Source organism: Tauraco erythrolophus, chromosome 24 (genome assembly GCF_009769465.1).
Source record: "Tauraco erythrolophus isolate bTauEry1 chromosome 24, bTauEry1.pri, whole genome shotgun sequence".
NCBI lineage: Eukaryota > Metazoa > Chordata > Aves > Musophagiformes > Musophagidae > Tauraco > Tauraco erythrolophus.
The window spans coordinates 4,850,153-4,872,443 of NC_141488.1; the positions used below are offsets into that span (position 1 = coordinate 4,850,153).

Genomic DNA, 22,291 nt, shown 5'->3' on the forward strand with positions numbered 1-22,291 from the left:
AGCTGGGGTACAGCCCAGCCCAGGATGCTTGTAGGGACTCAGGGGACCAGGAGGTTCCAGCCATGGCAGTCACAGGTGCTTTGTCCCTGGATAAGCGGGGACCTGGCCCCGAGCACTGCTGGCCCCCACCCCAGTTCCTTCCTGCGGTGCCGCTGCTCAGGAGCCAGTGCCGGGAACCGGGGCTGGGTCGGCACCCAGCACCTCCCTGCACGATGGTACTGGTGCCAGGAAGGGGCCGGGGCCAGGAGTCCAGGGCTGACGAAAACAGGCTAAAATGGAGGCTGAGCAGGATGAGAGCGGCCAGGGCTTGTCCAAGCTCTGCAGGCACCGGAAAACATCCCAGCGAGGACGGGACAAACCACCTATTCCATTCTAATGAACCTGGAGAGGAGCAACGCAGCTGTGCTTCCAGCAGCACTTGGGCTCTGCGCGCAGGATGCAGCCGCGTTGGAGCAAATCTGACCGTCTCCAGAGGAAGATAGGGAAAAGGATGGGGGTGTGATGGAGAAAACCCGTGGCAGCCCTGGGATCTGCCTGGGTTCCCACGAGGGAGAGGGACAGCCGACAGGACCTTATTTTTAACTCCGGACAACGTGAATCACTGTTTATTAGAACAGTTTTTATTTTCCGAGCTGGAATCCCGGCAGCCGTTCCAGTAACACCACAAGTGAGTAAGAGCAGCCTTGAATTCACCTTTTGCTGGCAGATGCAGGGTGTTCCCATGGGATACTCCTACCAAATGCCTGCCCCAGAGCCACCATGCTCCTCTCTGGCTCCTGCTCGGAGCACCCTGCAGGCGCTTTCCGTTGAACTGTTATATTTGGACACGGCAGGTTCCCTTGGGGATATGAAAAGGGATGATTTGAGGAGCCCTTCCTGGCATCAGCTCCTGCTTCCCCCGGGGAAGTGATGGGGGTTTTATCACTTCGACTTCTAGGAAGGGATTTACCCAATTATCAGTGCACCAGGTGGCTTCCCTTAGTCACACGGATGCTCGAAACCCTTGTTTTTATTTAAGATTACTCAGGGCTCTCACAAAGTGCGCACTGCTCTTCCATGGGGCTCTGCTTCCCTCCCCTCCTGCCCCACCGGGAAGCGAGCACCGTGCCAGGCAAGCAAAGCAATCCTGGACAAAACCCAGCCACAGCGGGGTCCAGGTATGGAAACTTCCAGCCCTTGGAGTGGGAGAGAAATTCTGAGAAAGTCGTCCGTGTCCCATTCAGTCCTTCCCAGCTACATTTCTCCTTTAAAAATGAAAAAAAAAAAAAAATCACTTTAACTCCACCACAACGGGACGCAGACAGGACTGCGGCACCTGATAACGCAGCCATCTGCTTCCACTTGCTGGTTTACTTTTCACAGCCCACAAAAGCTCTTTCTGGTCTGAGGTCCATGCAAATGCCACCGCCTGGAGAGCCGCCCACGGGAGCTGGGTGGCTGCGTGCCAGAGCGGGCGCAGGACGCAGGCGCTTTCCTTCGGGAGAGGGCAGGAGTGGAAGGCTTGCTGTACAAGTTTAAATATCGAGGGCTCAAATGGGCATGAATAAATCTGAAACCACCACCCGATCTCAGGCAGCCACCTGCAAGTCGGTGCAAGCAGGAACTAGACAGCAGCTGGGTCCAGGAGGAGACACCGAGGCTCCCGTGGACGTTCCTACTCTGCAATGTGGGCTGCAAACCCACGGCGGGTGATAGCTGGCCTGGCCTGGCTGACTGCTGTCGGGTGTCCGGTGTCTGGGAAGCAAAACAGGTCAGTACCTGGACCACAGGGACAGACAGGAAAGGCAGGGAGAGATGGAAGGAGCTGCTGGGGCTGAGAGAAGCCCCAGGTGGGCTGAGCCCACCACCTGCTGCGAGGGACTTGCAAACACTTTTAGGTTGAGTCTGTTTTCATCTCAAACCTCAGAGATTCAAGAGGCCTCTGAGCAATTGCAATTTCAGCCGCAGTTCTCCCTTTACCCTCTTCAGGAGAAGGCAAAGCAAGTCAGCCATGTCCCCCAGCACCCCAACCCAGCACGCTCTACCTGCTGGAGCATGGGCTGGGAGCTGGGCATGTGGGGCTGCCCCAAAGAGAGCAGCTCCAACCAGCACCGGCCAGCTCAGCCCGGGCCCTGGCTGCTCCTCATGAACCGCGGCCCTTACACAATTGCCTTCCGCTTCAGGTGCCCAAATAATCTGGAAATCCATCTGGGAACAAAGGGATTGAACAAGAATGTGGCCTGGGCCATGGCTCCTCTCGCAGCGGCAGTGCTGGCTCATCCTTCAGGTCACTCGACTTCTCCGTGCTTCGCTCGCCCTGCTTATGAGAGCTGGCGGTCTCCGACTCCCCAAAAACGCTTACGGAGTGAGCAAACAGATCTGCAGCAGCTCAGTCTTGTATTCCCACTTCCCACTCCTCCCCAAAGAGCACGGACAGTCCGGATGGTTGGTGGCATTTCAGACACCTCCCTCTTCCTTCGTTGCACTTAAGAACAGAAATGGCACTTTGCATAAACGGCTCCGCAGCCCCTCGGACCGAAAGGGAAACGAAGCAGTCAGTGAGCGTTCAACGGTTTGGGTTGAAACACTCCTAATAGTTCTGTGTGGGACAGCAACTGGTGTTCACCACCAGTAAGGATTAAAGACACTTAACGATCCACACCCTGGAGAAGGATTCGCGGGATATCAGTGGAGCAAAGCAAAAAGCAAAGCAAAAAGCAACGCAAAAAGAGCCAGCTGTTTGTGCTGCCCACAGTCCAAAGGCCACCTGGGGAGGAAAAAGTCGCTTCTCCAAAGCGAGGGCACCCTTCCAAGGGGCGGGCTCCCCGCGACAGGACTTTATCTCGCCCACGAAGCGATGTCTGCCGTCACGCTGCCGCTTGCACGGGGGCTGGGATCAGCCGGCGCGAAGGAAAACGCTGCTGAACCCAACGCAAGGTGCAAACACACCAACGCGGCGCGTTCCTGAGCCCAGCGCCGCAGAGCGGGCACGGCCTCGGCGAGCCCTGCCCCAGGAGACGGGACAGGCATTCTGCAGAACCAGGGACACGAAGCAGAGGGTGGGTTACCCGAGCAGAGGTGCAGCCTTAGCTACAGCTCATTTCTGCACCAGGGCACGTCCTTGCAGATTTTCTCCTCCCCACCAGCTACGGACTAGATTTATTCCAAGCAGGCAGGCTCCACATTCTTCGTTTTGTGGGGGAGGCATTCGGGTTGTGTCTGTATTTAAAATCACCAGTCTTGTAACTAATGAGAGGTGTGACCTTCTCCTTTAATTAAGGTGCTTATCCTTTAATAAAAAATAATCTAAATTTCAATCCCTTTCCCTTTTGCAACGGCTGCGCTGACTTAATGCTCCCCAGGTGAAGAATCCGTCTGTTTCTGGCATCAGGATACAGGAATCCATGAGCAACGATGCAAGCGCATGGCACCAGGGAGAGGACTGGGCCTGGGTAAGAAACGGCAAGACGAGACAATTTACAGCATTTCCAGTTTGCACTATTCCCCCTCCCAGTCCGCACAACCCTTTGTTCCGCAGCATTGTTACAAGAACAGAACGAGGACCAGCAGCTTTCTGGGTGAACTCTTGTTCCAGCACAGGCAGGAACTAGAGGGGAAGGCTCGATTCAGAGGGAGGAGTGTCAGTGCCAGGAGAGTGGCAGCATCTATTCACAGCCTCAAAAACCCAGCAGTTCCAGCAGCAGGGCAGGCAGAGCCTGCCAGAGGGGTCCTTACAGCCCAGGCTGCTACTCACTCTGCTGGTAATAACTTCAAGAATGTTCTGGATGCAATAATTTTTTTTTTTTTAATCTTTAATTCCCTCTGTGGAAGCGAAGCACATCCAGAAGAGCACTGTTCTGATTCCTGAAGGGCTCAACAGAAGCTGCAGGGTCCACAGGGACACATCTGCTCCCACATCCACATCCCATTTGGCCTTCCATTGCCAAGTCCTCCAGCAGCACGTTACACATCAGTGGGCAGCTGGCACTGCCACTACCCACAGAGGATGAGTGGCACAGCTATCAGCCAACCCACCGTCTTCCACAAGCCCAGGATGGCATAAGGTGTGGCTGTGCTGAGGGCCGACAGCGTACTGCTGTCCCAGCACCGCCAGCAAACCCCTCTGCAGCTCCGCTGACAGCTGGATGACACTGCGCTCAGTGAGAAGACAGCATTTCTCTGGACAAAGTTCAAAAACTTCATGGAAATTCAGGTTTTATTTCAAAAACAGTCATGAACTTAATAAATTACACAATAATTTTCCTCATTATAAATTCTCCATAAAATATATTTTACAGTTTTTAAAGAAAGATTTGGAAAAAAAAATCTTTTCTGAGTGCTGAAAAGTATCTTGACTTGTGTCACGCTGGTGAGTAACTCCGTAGCTGCTACACAGTTTGATTTCTCAAAGGTTTGAAAACAAAGACCTCAGACAACAACAAAAATCAAACAGAACACAGACCTCGAGGACTACCATTCAGCGATAACCAAGGAAACACTCAGTGTCGCCCAACAGCAAGGCTAAGCACCATGAGAGGGATTTCGGGTACCCCCACCCTTTAAAGTGGCAATCAGTGCAAAGAAACACTTTGGGAGTCAAAAAACCCACAACTTTCCTGTGCCATTCGCTCGTTTCTGCGCCGCAGGCAGGCAGCATCTTCGGCGTTCACGCCTTGAAATATTTCAGAGGAGAATCGGATAATTTGCAAAGTGCCTTAAAGGTAGAGTAGTATTATTGTGTAGTAGACTCATACTTTAAGAGAACATAGTTGATTCTGACTTTTGGGTGGGCCAGAGAGGAGGAAGTTAGCAATGTGTTTTTAAAAAGCTCTCAAGTTTAACATGGAAAAATGATATACCCTCTGAAAACTTTACCCATCGAATGACCACGCTGAAAAGTAAGTATGGTGAAACAGCGCTGGCCCAGAGAGCGAGAGGTTTGGTTTCCTCCTTTCAGGAACAAGCCGAGGCTTCAATGGTACTGAAACCAGTTAAAATAGGAGAACAAAGAGATCTCAGCTTCCAGAACATCACAATAAATAGATCCCACCTCATCGTTACTCACAGGCAGGCTCCGAGTCATTGGTAACCATCACCTGCTCCAGACAGCACCAGGTAAGAACTAGCTGTAGCCCCTAAAGCCTCAGAAGTTTGGTAGAATCAGAATCCTTTGCTTTTGGAATAATAATAAAAAAAAAAATTATACTTTGTTCACACTTGGGCAGAACGAACACTAATTGATCAGAACTGCTCTCACAGCACTAAGAGGAAACAGTATCTGAGAAGCAAGTGACACAAGGGAATACTTACGACATTTTCCAGGTAATATTTTGGGGAAAAAAAAATAATTTTATTAAGAAAACCAGCCTTTGTTGCAAGTTTAATATACCTGCCTTTAAAGGCAATCTTTTTAAGACTCTACTTTTTCCAAAAGGTCAAACTGATGAGAAAGGTGCTGGTCCTGCACCCAAAAGAACAAAGAGTGACACTAGGACAAAGCACCTTCTGTCCGCCGCACGGCATCAGGCGGCCTCAGCGAAACTGCCCTCTGCGTATCAATCCGCTCCTGGGGAATAAGAGCGGGGGCAAGCAGCCTTCCAGCTACTTCAAAGCTTTCCATCCTACCACCCTTGCTTTTAAATAAATATGACTTTCTTAACTTATTTTCTTCCCCTTAAAGAAATTGGCCAAGGCCATCACACAAATCACAGATAAACCTGTCACAAACAGTTACTGAGTTTTCTCCCATATTTGAGAACAGGTGTGTTCTACAAGACAAACAGTCACCCCTTTATCTCCTCATCACTACCAGGTTAGAGTCTGTGCCAGAAAGGAAGAGACCATGACCAGTATTATTCGATTCAGTTAATGAGAAATCTGTGCTGCAATCATATTTAGAAGAATCTTAAAAATAACGCTCTATGCTGCTGAATTCCCCCATCCACGTTTTCATAAACTAAGTCCACAGTGCTCTGCTATTAGAAACCCTCAAGGTCTTACTGGATTGCAGACACAAGGGCAGAGAGCACATTGTGAAACTGCAGATCAACTGATTGATAAAGTATTTGATTACTAGAAGAAAGCAAAAATCAAATTATTAATGAACGAGCCACCACGCTAGCTCCCAAGCGCATACATTTGTAATTGGACTCCCTCGGTGACGAGCTCATTAAGCTGTAAGTGCTAAACTTGGCCATGTCAGCACTTTAAAAACTGCTGATCCCCTGCATTGCATTTTTTGTCTACAAAGTCAAGTCTCAGACCCTATCTTTGACATTAGATAACAAAAATAAATAATAAAGTTATTCAGGCCTGGAGAAGAAGGAATGCTTCTCATCTGTCTTCTTCACCTAGTTTTCTAGCAGACCCCAATCACTCAGAGCCATGGCAAATAATTTAAGAAAAGTGGCACACACTCCCAGTCACTCACAGACATAAATATATACACAGAACTACTTTACAAAGCCTGAAGACTTGCACTACCAGCATGCAAATCTCTTTTTCCATGAGAGTTCCTAATACTGACGTAGGAAACTGGAATGTACGAAACAGTCCTGGAAATGGAGTCTCAGCTCTGAAGACGTCCCGCTGCCAACGTACACAAACGAACACCGCCACATCTTACACCCGCACGTAACACCCGGGTACTCTACACATCATGAACACAACGGCCGACTCGCGTTTGGATCATTTATGAAACTCAAAGAGATCCGTCTGGTAGAAACTCCACCCTGCGCGTTTGAGCACAGGCTCGTTTCTCCCACTGCCATGAAGCGGCACCACCAGTTGGGTGAGGAGCAGCTCTGTGGAGAGAGGAGCCGCTCGGCAGGTCACGTCTCCCAGCTGCTGTCTTTAAAAGCTATGTTGACCAGTCGCAGTTCCAGTTCGAAAGCGTCGGGTCGGTCCTGCGGGTTGGCGGCCAGCATCTCCTTGATCAGCTGTTTCATTCGAGCATTCATGGATTTTTTCTTTACAGGGATGAGCAGCTCCATTTTAGGGTTTTCTAGAAGCGCCTCTCCCACAGGCACAATCGCCGTTCCCTGCTTGACGTAACTCCCCAGAAGTTCTTTCTTTGTCTCCGTGTCTATGAAGGTGATTCTTTCGAGCATGGCCCAGATTATAATCCCCAACGCAAAGATGTCTGCTTTGGCCGTGTAGTGTCCTTCCCAGACTTCGGGGGCCATGTAGAAGTCAGTCCCACACGCAGTTGACAGAAAACACTTATTGACGTTGACTGGTTCCTCAGGATTCTGTCCTGAAGCTGAACATACCTTGCTCAGCCCAAAATCAGCTACTTTCAGGGTGGGCTCCAAGTCACTCGCATCCATCCTGCTCTGCGATATCAGGATATTGTCAGGTTTGAGATCACGATGAATAATCTGGTTTTTGTGCAGGAACGCCAGGGCGCTGCTGAGCTGAAGCATGAAGCTGGTGTTGGTCTTGCGGTTCGGCTTTCGGGACAGCAGATACTCATTCATGTCTCCTCCGTCGCAGAAATCCATAACAAACCAGAGGTAATAAGCACTTCTGGGGTCAAAGACTATTTCTCCTTTTAATGAGGTCTCTACAAGCTGCAACAAGGAAAAGAAGTGTCATAACTACCTGATGATCACGACAATATAAAGATATGGAAAAATGCATCAAGTATGGATTTTCCTCTCAACAATCCAGAGAGAAAGACATTGCAACTGGTGAAAATAGAACTATGCAAAATTTATGATGTTAAAAAAAAAGGAAATGTATTTGACAGCCTCCTTATTTTCGTGCATGCAAAGCCTATCAGGTTCCCACTCCTGCCCAGAAGCTAGAGCCAGACCAAGATAACAGTTTTTTGAAGGATCCCATTGCACTCCCATCTGTTTCAGCTGGACAGTGTCCCACCCCAACAAAGCCTGTCCCACCCATTTCGCTAACAACTTTATAAACAAAGTCTCAAGGAGTAACTCCATGCAGTGCCGGGGGTTGTGTTTGCCCTCCCGCTGACAAAGCAGTGCCACAATAAGATTTTTAAAGCCTGGTCTCCATTCCTTATGCACAAATGTGTTCCAGCAAGTGTTAGCATGGGATCCCTTAACTCCTAATCTACAGGCACAGTTGAACAGCTGCTGCATGTAACACCGTTCCCACCATCATGATCCACTGCCTGTTTTCTAGAGTATAAGCAGTGAGTAGCTCAAGCAGTCAGTTCTAGCAGCTGCTTCATACAAAAAGTAAAGTAAAACCAGCAATCAGTTTTACTAATCCTGTTTGCACAACTACTCATTTGCCTCTTGAGCTCTTGTGAGGTGGCTCTTCACATGCTCTGGAAGGTAAGTCTTGCAATTCTTTCTGTGAGTAGTAAACCAACACATACTAAACCAAACATAGCTCCTACAGGCTTTGAAAAATTAAGGTAGCTATTAAGATTTAGACAGGTATTTTAAAATGCTTTTAAAAAGTGACCTTTTCCATCCAAGAGTGAAATTACTAGCAATTTATCTTTAATTGCAAGCGCAACTAGTACTCAAACTGGACCAACTTAAACCAGTAAATCCACGTTAGCACTCGAAAATGGCCTATGTAGGGTTTGTAGCCTGTAACAGCAAGATTAAGGTATCGCAGGGCAGCAGGGAGCCTCCTCTGCCAAGCAAACACCAGCACACAGCTCGTCCCTACAGAAGCTGTGCTCCCACCTCTGTTCAGAGCGTTAAGACAACAAAATCCACCACCGTGTGTGCGACGGCAGCCAAGCACCACAAAACCAGGCCAGTTTAGGACTCTCACTTCACCCACACCAGTTAAGCATCTGCCCCAAAGCCCTTCAGGAGACACTAACACCCCTAATACCCCCCTTCCTGGCCAGCCTCCTCACACACCACACCAGTTTAGCTCTGTAACAGAGTATCACCTGGGGTGGGGAGAGTAGAGGGCAAGCCCAGGAAGATGCGACTTTCTCTACTTTAGCATGTGCCAGTATAAAGCCATCCCAGCTTCAGCGCCAGCTCAGCTCTGCCCTTTGCTCTTCTCTGATCTCTGGAGCAGGAAAACAATTCGTAGCGCTTGTGCCTGACACAGGCAAGATCTACGTGCCACGTTGTTAACAGGCACTACCACCAAAAACCAACGCTGCAGGTGATCTGGAAGCTCTCCCCCACCTTGCAGTCCCACTCCGGGTGTTTTTTTTTTAAAGTTCCTCCCTGTACAGCTCTTCACGAGTTTGATATAATCTCTCACAGATCCACTAACGACTAGGAAGGTAAGGCTCTAATTTCTCCTACGTGAACTAGCCAGTATTATTTCATCCTAATCCCTCATGAAAGCAGGTCAGTAACAACCACCGAGCTACAGCGAGTTTACAAAGGCAGGAATCCTCTTCCTCAGGTTCACAGAGCACTCGGCACAAAGGGATCTGGATCTGAACAGCCGTGAAGGGCTGCCAGAGGAGTGTTCAGTAACAAAAGGTCCCACATTAGACATGCGAGAACGACAACAATAAAACCTGGAATGACAAAAGCTGACTACGGATAAACACAATAAACACTGAGCAGACCACTGACTTTTTACACCAGAGACAGAAACTTCTGCCAGGGGATGATTTAAGGCTGAGGCAGCTTTTGGACAAAGGAATGAAACAGATTATCTTTCAAGGTCTTTCTAAAGCGACTTATTCTTCAAAACTACGCATCTTCAGATTTAAAGGCAACTCAAAGGACACTTTCAGTAGCCACACAGGAGAAATTATATTTATTCCCTTATTCATAACACCTTTACCTCTCTTTGAAGGGACTAAGAGTTATTTAATCAAAAAAGAAAGCGGCTCACCACATGCTACCAATTGCTTATTATTTCTGAAAGAATTTGAAGTGTTGGCTTCCTAAATCAAGACAGTTACTTCCTTTTCTGAGGACATGGAGATCAAGAAATTCTTCAGAGCTCTGTCCCAAGACGTTAGCACAGGTCTGCTCATTAACCCTGCAGCAGGGCTTCTACCAAGTAACAAGACTGCCTGCACCTCCCTCCTCTTTTACCTGTGGTGCTTCCTCAAGTTATCGAAGCAGATTCACGCTGCAAAAAATCTGGAGTCTTTTAGAGTGGCATGGCTTCAAATGACAGGATGCAGGTGATTGTTCAATAGATAATATAATAATAATAATTTTTCGGTGTCAACAATGTGAACAATATCCTCTCCTAACTAAGCATATCTCAAAAAAAAAAAAGATCTTAGCTACCCACCTCCTTCCCTCCCAGCTACACATCCATGTTAATTACTTCCACCCCATTACCTCAGCTTCATGTACCTGTAAATAAAGGGAGGAACTGGAGCCATGGGACATCTTCTGCACCATACCATCTTTCTGCAAGACGCACTCCTCCAGGTGAATGACGTTGGGATGCTGGCTCTTGATACTGCTAAGTGCCCAGAACTCACGCAGAGCTAGTTCCACGTTCTCTGGAGCATGGCACCGAATCTTTTTCACTGCGACCCGTGCAGAGGTCTTCCTGACGACTGCTTCGTACACCACACCATAACTGCCACGACCAACCTCCCGTATTAGATCGTACTTAGGCTGGCTACTCACCATCTTCAAGATCAAGGGTTCTGGGGAAGGGGGAAAAACCCACAGAACTCAAACTCATGAACAAGAACTGGGCTGTATTTTCCCCCATATGGCCTGGTGCAGCAGTGTCAGGCCCACCAACACCCTGCAATTAACAGGGCTGTGCCTCCCAGCCTTACGCTGAGCGCAACGCTGCATTCGAGTGCCAGAATATTCCAGAACCTAGTCTGTAAACCTGTACCTGTTGCCACGGACTAGTTAAACGTGAAATTACATCGTTTTGGTGGGACTATTAAGATTTAAAATACAGCCCAGTTTTCAAGGTGGCAACAATTCCAACCTAGACTTGCACTGTGCTGAGACAGGACTATGGCGTATGCTCCTGCTCCTTTCTCTCAGCGTCTTCAGTGAGCATCTGCGGGAATAATAGTATGGCATCGTGCTCTCCATCCACGCCTGGCACAGCAGAGAAGAGGTTCTAGCTGAAGTCTGTAGTTGGGCAGCACCAAATTTAATTAAAACTGCCTTTTATGGAGGTGACTGCATAGATAAATATTTATGTTATAATTTAATAATGAAATTCTTTCACAGACAAGATTATGCTGTAGATTGCTTCCAGTTTACCTTTTAGCATTACTACAACTTTTCACCTAGTCTCCTCTGAATGAGGAGTCTACGATGACAAAAAGTTAAAAAGGGTAACTGATTGCAGAAGTTTGTACCCAGCATCTAACTTTCAGTTTTGCTCAACAGGGCAAGGACAAAACCTAAGATATTGCTTTGTAAGTAAAACAAGAGACATGCACACACACAAAGCCACCAAACACCGCCACAGATTTATGAACCTCCCTGCACACTTCGCTGCAAGAATACAAAACAAAATACACCAGAACCACTTTCACACAACCAAACCAAAATGGGACACTGACTACAGCCAGAAAAAAAAAAAAAGCTTGGCTAGCCAATTATCACTGGTCAAACAGAAGGAAGCAAAAATAACAATAAAAAAAGTCACAGCTGGTGTATCAGAACTAAAACAGTTTGTAAGACTGCCAGTGACAAACGTAATTCTCTTTATGTCAGTAAACCAGGCAATAAGGACCACATCGAAATAGCCTGTTATTAGTAGGAAGCTTTCAAGTATTTCCACTGGTTTAGGTACTTTTTTTTTTTTTAGGAAAAAGGAAAAAAAAAAAAAAGAGAGAGAAAAAGAGGTATCATCAGTCTCAGGGCAACACTACACAGGCATTTTAACCTCTCAGCAGCGTTCTGCGATGCACGTTTACATCAACGTTTTGAACCAAAACGCGATGTGCCCAAGGAACGCGTTCACCAGGAGATTCTGCTCACCAGACGCACAGAACCTGCAGCATGGCTGCGAGGAGGAGACTAAGATCACAGCCTGAACATCCAGATGCGATGGGCCAGCAGCCCCTCTCCCACGGAGGGGAGAAGAGCGGGGTCTGTAGCCTCACCAGCGGCCGAGTAACTCCTGGGGAAAACACCGCGTTACTCAAACACCACCGCATCAGGTTCAAAACGGGCGGTAAACGTCCCCCCGCGCTGCGGGCCGGCGGTGTGCTGGCACCGGAGCGGATCCGCCGTTCCGCCGGGGCTGCCTCCTTGTCCCCCCGCGGCGGGCTGGGCTGAAAACGCCCCCGAGGTTCGCTGCCAACCCGAGGTGCCACCTGCTCCCCGAGCAGCGACCGCGACGGCTTACGCCAGGCTGCAGGGCCTGGCAGCGGGGACGGGCCCGGCCCCGGCGGGGGAGCCGAGCCCCGCTCCCTCCTGCCGGCACCTCGCGGGGGAAGCCCCTTCCCTCCCCGGCTGCCTCGTTAGCGGCGATAATTCCGGCATAAAACAAACCGCCCCCCCGCTCCTCCCGGCAGGCCCCATAAGCCGCCGCCACACCGGGACCCCACCTGCACCGAGGGGGATCTCGCTCCAGAGGGAAACTACCGCGGCACCGCTCGCTCCGGGCGGCGGCGGGAGCGGGGCCTCGCCCTGTCAGAGCGGCCTGCGGGGGAGCGCGCCCCGCCGGGCCAGGCCCTGCCCGCCGCGGCGGGCAGCCGGGCCCCCTCACAGCCGCCGCTCGCACCTGGGGCGGACGTTCCCGCCCGTGCGGGCGCGGAGGCGGCCGCCAGAATCCGCTCTCCCCGAACCAAACCGGGTTGGGCGCCGCGTTACCTCAGCGCCGTCGCCGCGCCGCCTCCGCCCGGCCGCCATTATAGGGCTGCGCTCCCCCTGCGCCGCCGCCGCCACGCCCCGGCGCGAGCCTCGCCACGCCCCCGCGCCGCCGCCGCGCCCTCTGACTGGTCGGCTGGGACGGGGGAGGGGGCGTGGGGAGCGCGCGCGCGCGCGCGCGCGCGCGGGGCCGGTCGGTGCGCGGTGTCTTGCGCGTCCCCGGCGGGTCCCTGCCCTGCCGTGCGCGTTCCTCCCCCCCAGCTTTCGCCGCCCTTCGCCATACCGGCCCCTCCTCCTCTTTTTTTTTTTGGGGGGTTTCGGGGGTTTTGTGATTTTTCTTTCTTAATTTGTTGCTTGGCGTTAAGGAATAAATCGGTGCAGCCCCTCGCCCCTCCGGCTGCGCTCTGGCTTTGTGTGGCAGCGACACAGCTCAGAGCTGTGCCCCCTCCCCGTGCCCCGCTCTCGGCCGTTACTCCCTTTCCGCTGCAGGGCTGGAGGTGCCCCTTGCGCAGGAGTTGGGGGGCACGGGGCTCCCGTGGCGGCCCCCTCTGCTCCCCGACCCACTGCACGGCCATCGCAGGGCCGTTCTGGGAGAAGCCAGGGCCACCCACTGCTCAGAGCCCTGCAGGGAACAAGCAGGTGAACTGTGAAGGAGCCCGGTGGTGATTAGTGCCCCGGGGCCCTGCCTAAGCTGCCCCAAGCCAATTAGGGGGCAACGAGCCCCTTGTGGGTTTTGAAAGCTGATTAGGGCATTACAACCCCTCCGTTCCCATGAATCCTCTTAATCGAGTCCAGAAGCAATTAGTTAATCAATGTCACCCCCGGGTGGGGCCAGCTTGTGGGTGTGGGGACGGGTGCACATCTGGGTGCCCCACTCCTGGCTCCCGGTTGGTGGCTGACCCCCACACTGCCCTCCTAAGCCAGCCCTGCTTCCATGCCAACACCTCCCTGGAAGAGCCCCAAGTGCCAAAACGGGGACAATTTTGCAAGATGTGCTTGGCCGGCCCCGGCGCGGTCACTTGGTTGACATGTGAGCCTGCCCGGAAGGAGTGCCCAAAACAGCTGCGGGGCTGCTCTGCCCCGGGGGGGCTGGCTGCAGCGAAAATGGGACCTGCGCACCCATGTACCCATGCACCCATGTACCCCTGTGCCCATGCACTCCTGTACCAATGCATTCCTGCACCCTTTTACTCATGTACTCATGGACCCATTGACCCCCGCACCCCTGCATTTGTGCACCATTTACCGCTGCACCCCTGTACCCATGCACCTTAGGTACCCATGCACCCACGTACCCATGCATTTGTGCACCCATTTACTCATGCACCCATGTAGCTATGCACCCTGTCTACCCATGCACCCACACACTTGTGCACCCGTTTACCCATGCACCCACGTACCCTGCACTTGTGCACTCATGCACCGCTGGACCCCTGCACCCACGTACCCCTCTACTTGTGCACCCATGTACCCAGGGACTGATGCACTCCTGCGCCCCAGCACTCATTCCCTGCTACCTGCAGTCACTGTGGGTGCAGCAGCCACCACCATCCCACCCACTCTGTCCCCCACCAGCATGCCCCATAAGTGACAGCTCTAGAATTAGCCCCCTCCCCTCACGCAGCTGGACGGGCGCTGGCATTTGGCACGACACCCTGTTTATTGCCGTGCCAGCCGGGCACTGAGTACCGGGCTGATTTCTGCAGCGGCTGCAGGTCCCGAGGGGCAGCTCAGCTGCTGCCATCCCCCATTTCTGGGTCAGGTTTTGCAACAGATCCGAGGGGCTGGCCGGGTCACGGCTGTGCATGCCAGCATGGGGAGCAGCTCTTGAAGCCCTCCCTGTGTCTGCCCCTGCATCTGGGGGTGCAGAAGAGCCCCCCAACCCCTGCTTGGGGAGGGAAGGGGGGACCCTGGTGCATGTGCTGGGCACAGGGGCTGTGTTTCCCTGGTGCTGCCCAGGAACCCCCTGGCGAGGTGCGTGTTTGCACCCCAGAAGTGGCCGCATTTTGGGGGTGCAAAGGGAGATGCTCCTCATAAGCCAGCCCCCCACTGCTGCTGGCCCAGCTCTGCCCCATTCCTGGCACCATCACAGTGTCTGAACGACAGCAGGGCTGTTTTTTGCCCCTCCAAGCCCCCACCCCGACACCTTTGTGGGGTCCAGCCCCAGGATCCGGCCACGCTGCTCCCCGGGGTATGGGGTCATTTGGGCCCGGGGCGAAGCCTGGCCCTGTTTACCCCTCAGCTCCGGTTTCGGCGTGCCGGCAGCCGTGGCACGGGAGGGCAGGGCCTCCTGGACAGCCTGTCCTCGGCTTGTTTACTGCGGCATCCCCATGCTCAGTCCCGTGTGACAGGTGCTGCTGCTTCCCCAGACACCCGATCCCACGTCAGGATTCAGCTCCTCGTGACCAAGGAGCGACTTATAAATAGGAGGAGAAGGGGCGCCGCCGGCAGCCGAGAGCGGGTGAGAGGAGTGTGCCGATGGATTTCCAAGCCGGTATCTTGCGAGATGGCAACCCCATGGAGAGCCTGGAGAAGCAGCTCATCTGCCCCATCTGCCTGGAGATGCTCAGCAAGCCGGTAGTGATCCTGCCCTGCCAGCACAACCTCTGCCGCAAGTGTGCCAACGACGTCTTCCAGGTGAGAGGACGGGTCCCTGTGCCCCTTTCCCCCACCCTGCCTGGGCTGGATGTCACCGGGATGATCACGGTGCCATGGGGGCACTCACAGTGCTGTGGGGATGCTCATGGACCCCCTCAATGTACATCTCCCCCTCCCAGGCTGCCAACCCATACTGGCAGAGCCGGGGCAGCGTGATTTCGGGGGGCCGGTTCCGGTGCCCGTCGTGCCGCCATGAGGTGCTGCTGGACCGTCACGGCGTCTACGGGCTGCAGAGGAACCTGCTGGTGGAGAATATCATCGACATCTACAAGCAGGAGTGCTCCAGGTGGGCACGGGTGGCCGTGGCTGATTGCTTGTGCCTTGACCCAGTGGGGACACAGGGATGCGGGAACGTGGGGACACAGGGACACGAGAACGTGGGGACACAGAGGTTCCCAGCTCCCGAGCCCCAGCACCATGGCTGAGCCTGCAGGAGATTGCAGCTGGGCAAAAAATCAGGGGGCTTTCTGCTGGCTCAATGGTCGCTGATCCAAAATCTTCCTCCCCTGATCTGATTCCTGGGTGGCTCAGGGGACAGCGGGTCCCCAGGGGGGTGGTGGCAGTGGGGCAGGTCCTGCCCTGTCCGCACTCCGTGGCTGGAGCGTCCAGTGGGAGATAAGGGGTGTTGGGGACAAATCCAGGCTCTGCTCGTGACAGCAGGCGCTGCTGGCTGATAAGGGGCAGAGGGACGGTCTGGGGGTAGGGGGGCCCACCCGGGAGAAGCGTTCAGCTGGTGGGGGGGCACAGAGGGGCTACGGCTTCTCAAGACAGAGCGGTGGCCCTGGCCCAATTCCCCGAACCACTGTAAATATTATTTGAGAGCCATGGGGACGGGGACGATGGCACGTGGCAGGTGTCTGCAGAGCCGGGGGGGGACGGGGGGGACTGGCACCAGGTTTGCTTTGGCGGGTTGGCTTGTCCACGTGGACACCCGCGTGTCACGGAGGGGATGATTCAGCTGCAGCCCCCGGCTGGGACCCTCCGGGGGTTTCTGAGTGCCCCCGCCCCAGTCACACGACGGGTGACAACGATAAATCCCGGCAGCCCAAGGCTAAAATTAGGTCCTTGTGCAGCGTCCTGGAGCGTGGCCCCCCCCGCCCACCGGTGCCGGCTGCTGCCGTTCCCAGTGCGACACTGGTTTATACTGGGGTTTCCTGGGGGCTTACGGAGGCACAGAGGACAGTGGGTCCTGAAGGAGCAAGTGTGGGGTTATGTCAGGATCTGGCCTCTTGCCCGGGGACCTGACGGTGGGGTGGCTGTGCCGTGGCGGTGAAGATGTCACCGTGGCAGGGGTGATGCTGCAGGGGGGGCATCACGGCGGCAGGGACGTCACTGCAACGGGGACGTCACCCCGATGGGGATGTCACCGTGACGGAGGCGTCACGGCGGCCGTGCCGCTCTCTCCAGCAGGCCACTGAAAAAGGGGGAGCACCCCATGTGCAAGGAGCACGAGGACGAGCGCATCAACATCTACTGCGTCACCTGCGAGGTCCCCACCTGCTCCATGTGCAAAGTCTTCGGTGCCCACAAAGACTGTGAGGTCGCCCCCCTGCAAACCGTCTTCCAGGGCCAGAAGGTGCCGTGCGGGGGGGCCGGGGGTGATATGGCGGGTCCTGGGGCGATGTGCTGAGCTGGGACAGCCACAAATACCACTGGGACCTGCTCACGGGGTATTAATAGCCCCCCGGGTGACTTCGCCCAGGAGACAGACTATATTTAGAGCGGCCGTGCTCGGAGGGGACGGGGAGGGAGCGGAGCTGGGGCTGGGCAATGCCCAGCCTGTCCCCACTTTGGGGTGGGAGATGTCCCCGTTCCTGCTGGAATTCGAGCTGTTTCTGTCCGTCCATCCCTGCCCAGACTGAGCTGAACAACTGCATCTCCATGCTGGTGGCGGGGAACGACCGGATCCAGACCATCATCTCCCAGCTGGAGGACTCATGCCGGAGCACTGAGGTGAGAAAAGGGGGAAAAGGAGCCCTTCAAAATGAGGGGTGGAACCTCAACCAGGCGGTGTTTGGGATGGCCGGGAGGGAGCTGGAGCCCACGGAACAGGGAAGCCCCCGGGATGCTGCCGGTGTGGCGGGACACACACACGGCATCCCTTGCGCCTCTTTCCCGCAGGAGAACAGCGAGGCGGCCAAGCGGGAGCTGTGCGCTCGCTTCGACGCCCTGGCAGTGCTGCTGGAGGAGAAGAAGTCGGAGCTGCTGCAGCGCATCGCCCACGAGCAGAGCGACAAGACGGGCTTCATCCAGGGCCTCATCCACCGCTACAAGGAGCAGCTGGAGAAGTCAAGCCGACTGGTGGAGACGGCCATCCAGGCCATGGAGGAGACCGGGGGGGCCGCCTTCCTCATGGTGAGACCCCCAAACCTCCCCCCTCTACCGGTGCCCGAATGGGGTTCCACCGGCTTGGGGACATCCTGGTAGATGCTTCACTCACTTCTGCTCTTGCTCCCTGCAGAACGCCAAGCAGCTCATTAAAACGTAAGTGTCCAAATCGGGAAAAATTCAGTGATCCCCAGTCCTGCAGCTGGGCAGGATTCGGCCACGGGGCTTTGCCGGTGGTGCCCAGGCGGCGATTGCGGGGATGCCCCGACCCCCCACCCTGGCACCCCGTAGTCTCCAGCCTGGCAAGGAGATGGGGAGGACATGGCCATGCTATTCCTGCCCAGGATCGTGGAGGCCTCCAAGGGCGGCAGGCTGGAGAAGATCGAGCAGGGCTATGAGAACATGGACGCCTTCTCGGTGAGCTTGGACCACCTCGCCGAGGCGGTCCACGCCTTGGACTTCGATCCCGGTAATTCAGCTCCCAAGCCCCTGACACCCCTTTACCAACTCTCACCGACCCGGTGGCACCCATTGCGTTCCCTGGTAGCCCCACGGTGACATTTGGCCACCTGTTTGCAGCTGAGGAAGATGAGGAATACTTTGATGGGGAGGAAGAAGAGGTAGAGGAGGACGTGGCGCCCGAGACGACAGTGATGGGTAAGGGGCGACACAGCTGAGCCCACCTCCCCAGGACTCTCAAGCACCCATGGGGGAGGTTCGGGAGCTTGGACCCCCCTCGGTCACTCCCTCCTCTCCCCCCACAGCTCCCCAGTAGCCGCAGCGCCGTTGCCGGCACGGGAGAAATGCCACGGGCGCAGGATGTCCGGCGACGGGACTCGGGATGGGGGGGACACGTCGCGGGGGCCGGTGGCCTCGCGAGCCGGCGCCTGCTCCAGCACGGGACACTTTTCTATACGGGTGCAAACAGGACAATTCCGCACGTTTTGTATCTTCCTTCTTTTGTATATAATTGTCACGGATTTGAATTTTGTGTATTTTGTAAAGAAAATTGGTGGTTTGGGTGTTTTTTTTCCCTCGCCTCTCGTTTTCGGTTTGCTGGCCCTGCCATGGGTGCTGGGGTTGCAGGTGGGTTCGTCAAGCTGGTTCCATCACCAGTGCCTCTGCCGGTGCCCAGCGTGGCAGAGGGATGCATCCCGGTCCAACACTTAATTTTCGGCCTCATTAGCACCTCCGGCAGCGCTGGCACCCTGGGCCTGGCCACCCGCCCGGGGATGTAACAGGTCAGCACCCGGCAGGATTTATCTCCTGGCGATGGGGTGCCCGTGGCCAGTGCTCACCGGGGCTCAGGGATGCAGCTGGGGTGGGGTGAGGATGCTCCAGGCTGTGCCAGGCTCCGAAACCGGGACATCCAGCTGCTGGTTTCCTGCTGGCTGAGCTCACGCGATGGCAAAAATACACTGTGAATGCAAAAATATACCGCGAATAATTTTGTCCTGCAAAATCATAAGTCTGGACCGGCCCCTGGCCAAAGGGGAAACTGAGGCAGCAGCCGCAGCGGTGTGCTGGGCTGGGCTGTGATTGCAATTAGCCCCAGGGCAACTAGCGCTGCACTGGGGGGCGGTGGGCAGGAGTCGCTGCACTGGGGGGGGGGGGGTGTCTGATCCCGGATTTATCCATCACATGGTGCTCCACGGCTGGATCAAACTGGGGGGACGTCAGGCGCGGGGTCACCAGCTGCCTTTAGTGGGGCCGGGGGGGCTGCTCCAACCTCCCCCCACCTCGGGGGGGGCTGCACCCATGCCCTGGTGCGCGGTTCCAGGGGGGTGCCCATGGGGGGGGGGTGTCCCAGAACACACACCCCCCCCAATAGCAGCCCCCCCGGGTGCGGGGGGCATGGACCCCCCGCGGGGGTGGCGGCCGCGGGCGCTTTGCAGCCGGCCTCCCCCCCCCCCCCCCCCCCCACACCTCCGCCCCGGCCGCGCTTTGCACACGAGTCACCGGCGATTCACACGGGCCGCGGCCACCGGCTGCTGCCAGCACTCGCCACGCACCGGGGTCACCCCCCCGGACCCCCGCCTGGAGGAGGATGGCGGCCGGCGACGAGCAGCGGCACCTGCTGAGCGAGGCTGCAGGCGGGTACGGGGGTGCCTGGGGGGGGCTGGGGACGTGGGGTCCCCTCCTCCCCCCGCGCCTCCCATGTGGGGTCCCTTGGAGGCATCTGGCCAGGGAAGGGGGTGCTGGGGTGGGGAGGAGGTTCGGGGTCCAACCCGCTCCCCCAAATCATCCCAGGTCCCCCCCGGCTCGGGTCCCTGACGGCCCCTTTCCCCAGCAGGTCCTACCTGGGGGCGGCACAAAAGAACGGGCACAACTCGGTGCAGGGACAGGCACCTGCGCTGGAGCTGGGGGCACGGCGCAGGCGGCACTGCCACGCACCAGGGGCCGATGGCCACCCCGGCCAGCAGCAGCGGGCCCGCAGGAAGCTCTACCTGGCCGCCAGCATCTGCCTTGTCTTCATGGTGGGGGAAGCCGTGGGTGAGTGGTGGGTGCAGGGTCCGCGCGGAGTGGTCCCTGTGGGAGCACCCTGGGTGGCTGCCCGTGGTCCCCCTTGGCCTGATTCCCCGCCGCGGTGCGGGCAGGGTGCAGGCACAGCTCCCCGTAGCTTTTTGGCAGGTCCGAGCGCCTGGTGAGGCCCTCACTGTGGCACAGGGTGGGACCCCCCGGTGCCACCCCGATGTACCCACTGCCCCCTCTCCACAGGCGGGTACCTGGCGCACAGCCTGGCCATCCTGACGGACGCAGCCCACCTCCTGACGGACTTCGCCAGCATCATGATCAGCCTCTTCGCGCTCTGGGTGTCCTCACGACCCCCCACCAAAACCATGAACTTCGGCTGGCACCGGGCAGGTAACAGGGTGGCAGCACTCCCGGGGCTGCCATCTGGCTCCTGGGGACCCCAGGGAGCACTGGGAGCATCCCAGGGTGCCCTCCCCATGGGGACTGGGTGCCTCATGAAGCCCTGGGCGGCACAGGGAGCCCTGGCAAAGCCATGACACCATGTATATGGGCAGGGCAGGGCACAGGTGCTGCCATCCTCATGGAGGGAACAACCCTGGGGACGGGGGCTGGGTGCCCACCCTGAGCCCTGGTGCTGTCGGGGAGGCCGGGAGGGTGCTCAGGCTTGATGCAGCAGCTCTGCGGGGTGAAGTGGCAACGTGGGGCGGGGGGGGGTCCTCTCTGCAGAGATCCTGGGGGCCCTGCTCTCCGTGCTCTCCATCTGGGTGGTGACGGGCGTCCTGGTCTACCTGGCGGCCCAGCGCCTGCTCTCAGCTGACTACGACATCGAGGGTGACGTCATGCTCATCACCTCCGCCTGCGCCGTGGCCGTCAACATCGTGTACGTGTGGCCAGCGCTCGCCCTCCCTGGGTGTCCCCCACCCTGTGCCTGGTGGCCCCGGGAATGTCACTGCTGCCCTGCCCGCAGGATGGGGCTGGCTCTGCACCAGACGGGACACGGGCACAGCCACGGGGCAGCCGGCGAGCAGCCCAATGCCAGCGTCCGCGCTGCCTTCGTCCACGTCGTGGGGGACCTGCTGCAGAGCGTCGGCGTCCTCATCGCGTCCTACATCATCTTCTTTAAGGTCTGGGTGGTCACGGGGGCAAAGGAGTGCTGGGGACACAGGGACAGTGGCTCCAGCCAGCCTTAGCCAAGCACAGGGGCAAGAGGGAGGGGACCGTGTTCCCTCCCTGCTGGTGCTGATGTGGATTTGGGGTGGGGTGATGGCATTGGAGAGGCCTCATCCTCTCCCACCCCCTCCAGCCCGAGTACAAGTACGTCGATCCCATCTGCACCTTCCTCTTCTCCGCGCTGGTGCTGGGGACGACGCTGACCATCCTCCGTGACGTCCTCCTTGTCCTCATGGAGGGTAGGCACCCAATGAGGGGGGAGATCCGGGTGCCGGGGCCACCCATGGGTGCCGTGACCCCCGTCCCTCCAGCGTCCGCATCTCCCCCTCCCCAGGCACTCCCAAAGGGATGGACTTCAACGCCGTGCAGGAGACGCTGCTGGCGGTGGGGGGGGTGGAGGCTGTGCACAGCCTCCACATCTGGGCGCTGACGGCGGCGCAGCCGCTGCTCTCCGTGCACATCGCCATCAGTGAGTGCCACTCCCGGGGGAAGCCATGGAGGGAAGAAGGAGGGAGATTCGGGGTTCACCCACACCCCAACATCCCCCCTCACCCTTGCTCCTTGCAGACGCGGGTGCCAGCGCGCAGGAGGTGCTGGAAGAGGCCAGCTCCCGGCTCCAGGGCACCTTCCGCTTCCATACCACCACGATCCAGGTGGAGAGCTACTCCGAGGAGATGCGGGACTGCCGGGAATGCCAGCCCCCCCGTGACTGAGGGCACCCCCCCACCCCCGGCATTCCCCTCGCATCCCGGGGACGGGACTTTTCATACATGGAAAATAAAAGCGGAGCAAAGGGCTGGTTGTGTGCGGGGGGGGATGTTGGGTCTGGTGGCGCTGGGTGTTATCTCCAAGGACGGATCCACGGCCGCAGCGGCCGGAGGGGAGCAGCTGTGTGAGGCCAGACATGGCCTTAATTCCCACCATTTCTAGTCAGCTGGGGGAAAAAGCAGCTGAAAGGA

The 22,291-nt window shown here is 56.3% G+C and overlaps 3 protein-coding genes across 5 annotated transcripts; 2 read left to right on the plus strand and 1 right to left on the minus strand.

Annotated features, from left to right (window-relative positions):
* Positions 1–5,659: 5,659 nt before the first annotated feature.
* On the minus strand, positions 5,660–12,749 carry PDIK1L (PDLIM1 interacting kinase 1 like). Of its 3 annotated transcripts, none has more exons than XM_086626148.1 (3): positions 12,705–12,749; positions 10,257–10,558; positions 5,660–7,550 (listed from the first exon to the last, which is right to left on the minus strand). In XM_086626148.1, exons 2-3 carry the CDS (start codon positions 10,539–10,541, stop codon positions 6,810–6,812), a joined length of 1,026 nt encoding a protein of 341 aa, XP_086482274.1. In that variant the 5' UTR covers positions 10,542–10,558; positions 12,705–12,749; the 3' UTR covers positions 5,660–6,809. The 3 variants fall into 3 exon arrangements, with proteins under 3 accessions (XP_086482274.1, XP_086482273.1, XP_086482275.1); XM_086626147.1 differs by having other exon boundaries at positions 10,257–11,678; XM_086626149.1 differs by lacking the exon at positions 12,705–12,749 and adding an exon at positions 11,868–11,889.
* Positions 12,750–15,179: 2,430 nt separating this feature from the next.
* On the plus strand, positions 15,180–18,462 carry TRIM63 (tripartite motif containing 63). The gene is made up of 9 exons (XM_086625899.1): positions 15,180–15,338; positions 15,479–15,645; positions 16,767–16,935; positions 17,217–17,312; positions 17,481–17,714; positions 17,821–17,843; positions 18,032–18,156; positions 18,267–18,344; positions 18,452–18,462. The coding sequence occupies exons 1-9, from the start codon at positions 15,180–15,182 to the stop codon at positions 18,460–18,462; spliced, it is 1,062 nt and encodes a 353-aa protein (XP_086482025.1).
* Positions 18,463–19,734: 1,272 nt separating this feature from the next.
* Positions 19,735–22,045, plus strand: SLC30A2 (solute carrier family 30 member 2). The gene is made up of 8 exons (XM_086626100.1): positions 19,735–19,784; positions 19,981–20,180; positions 20,406–20,552; positions 20,889–21,042; positions 21,130–21,286; positions 21,466–21,571; positions 21,667–21,801; positions 21,900–22,045. The coding sequence occupies exons 1-8, from the start codon at positions 19,735–19,737 to the stop codon at positions 22,043–22,045; spliced, it is 1,095 nt and encodes a 364-aa protein (XP_086482226.1).
* Positions 22,046–22,291: the final 246 nt, after the last annotated feature.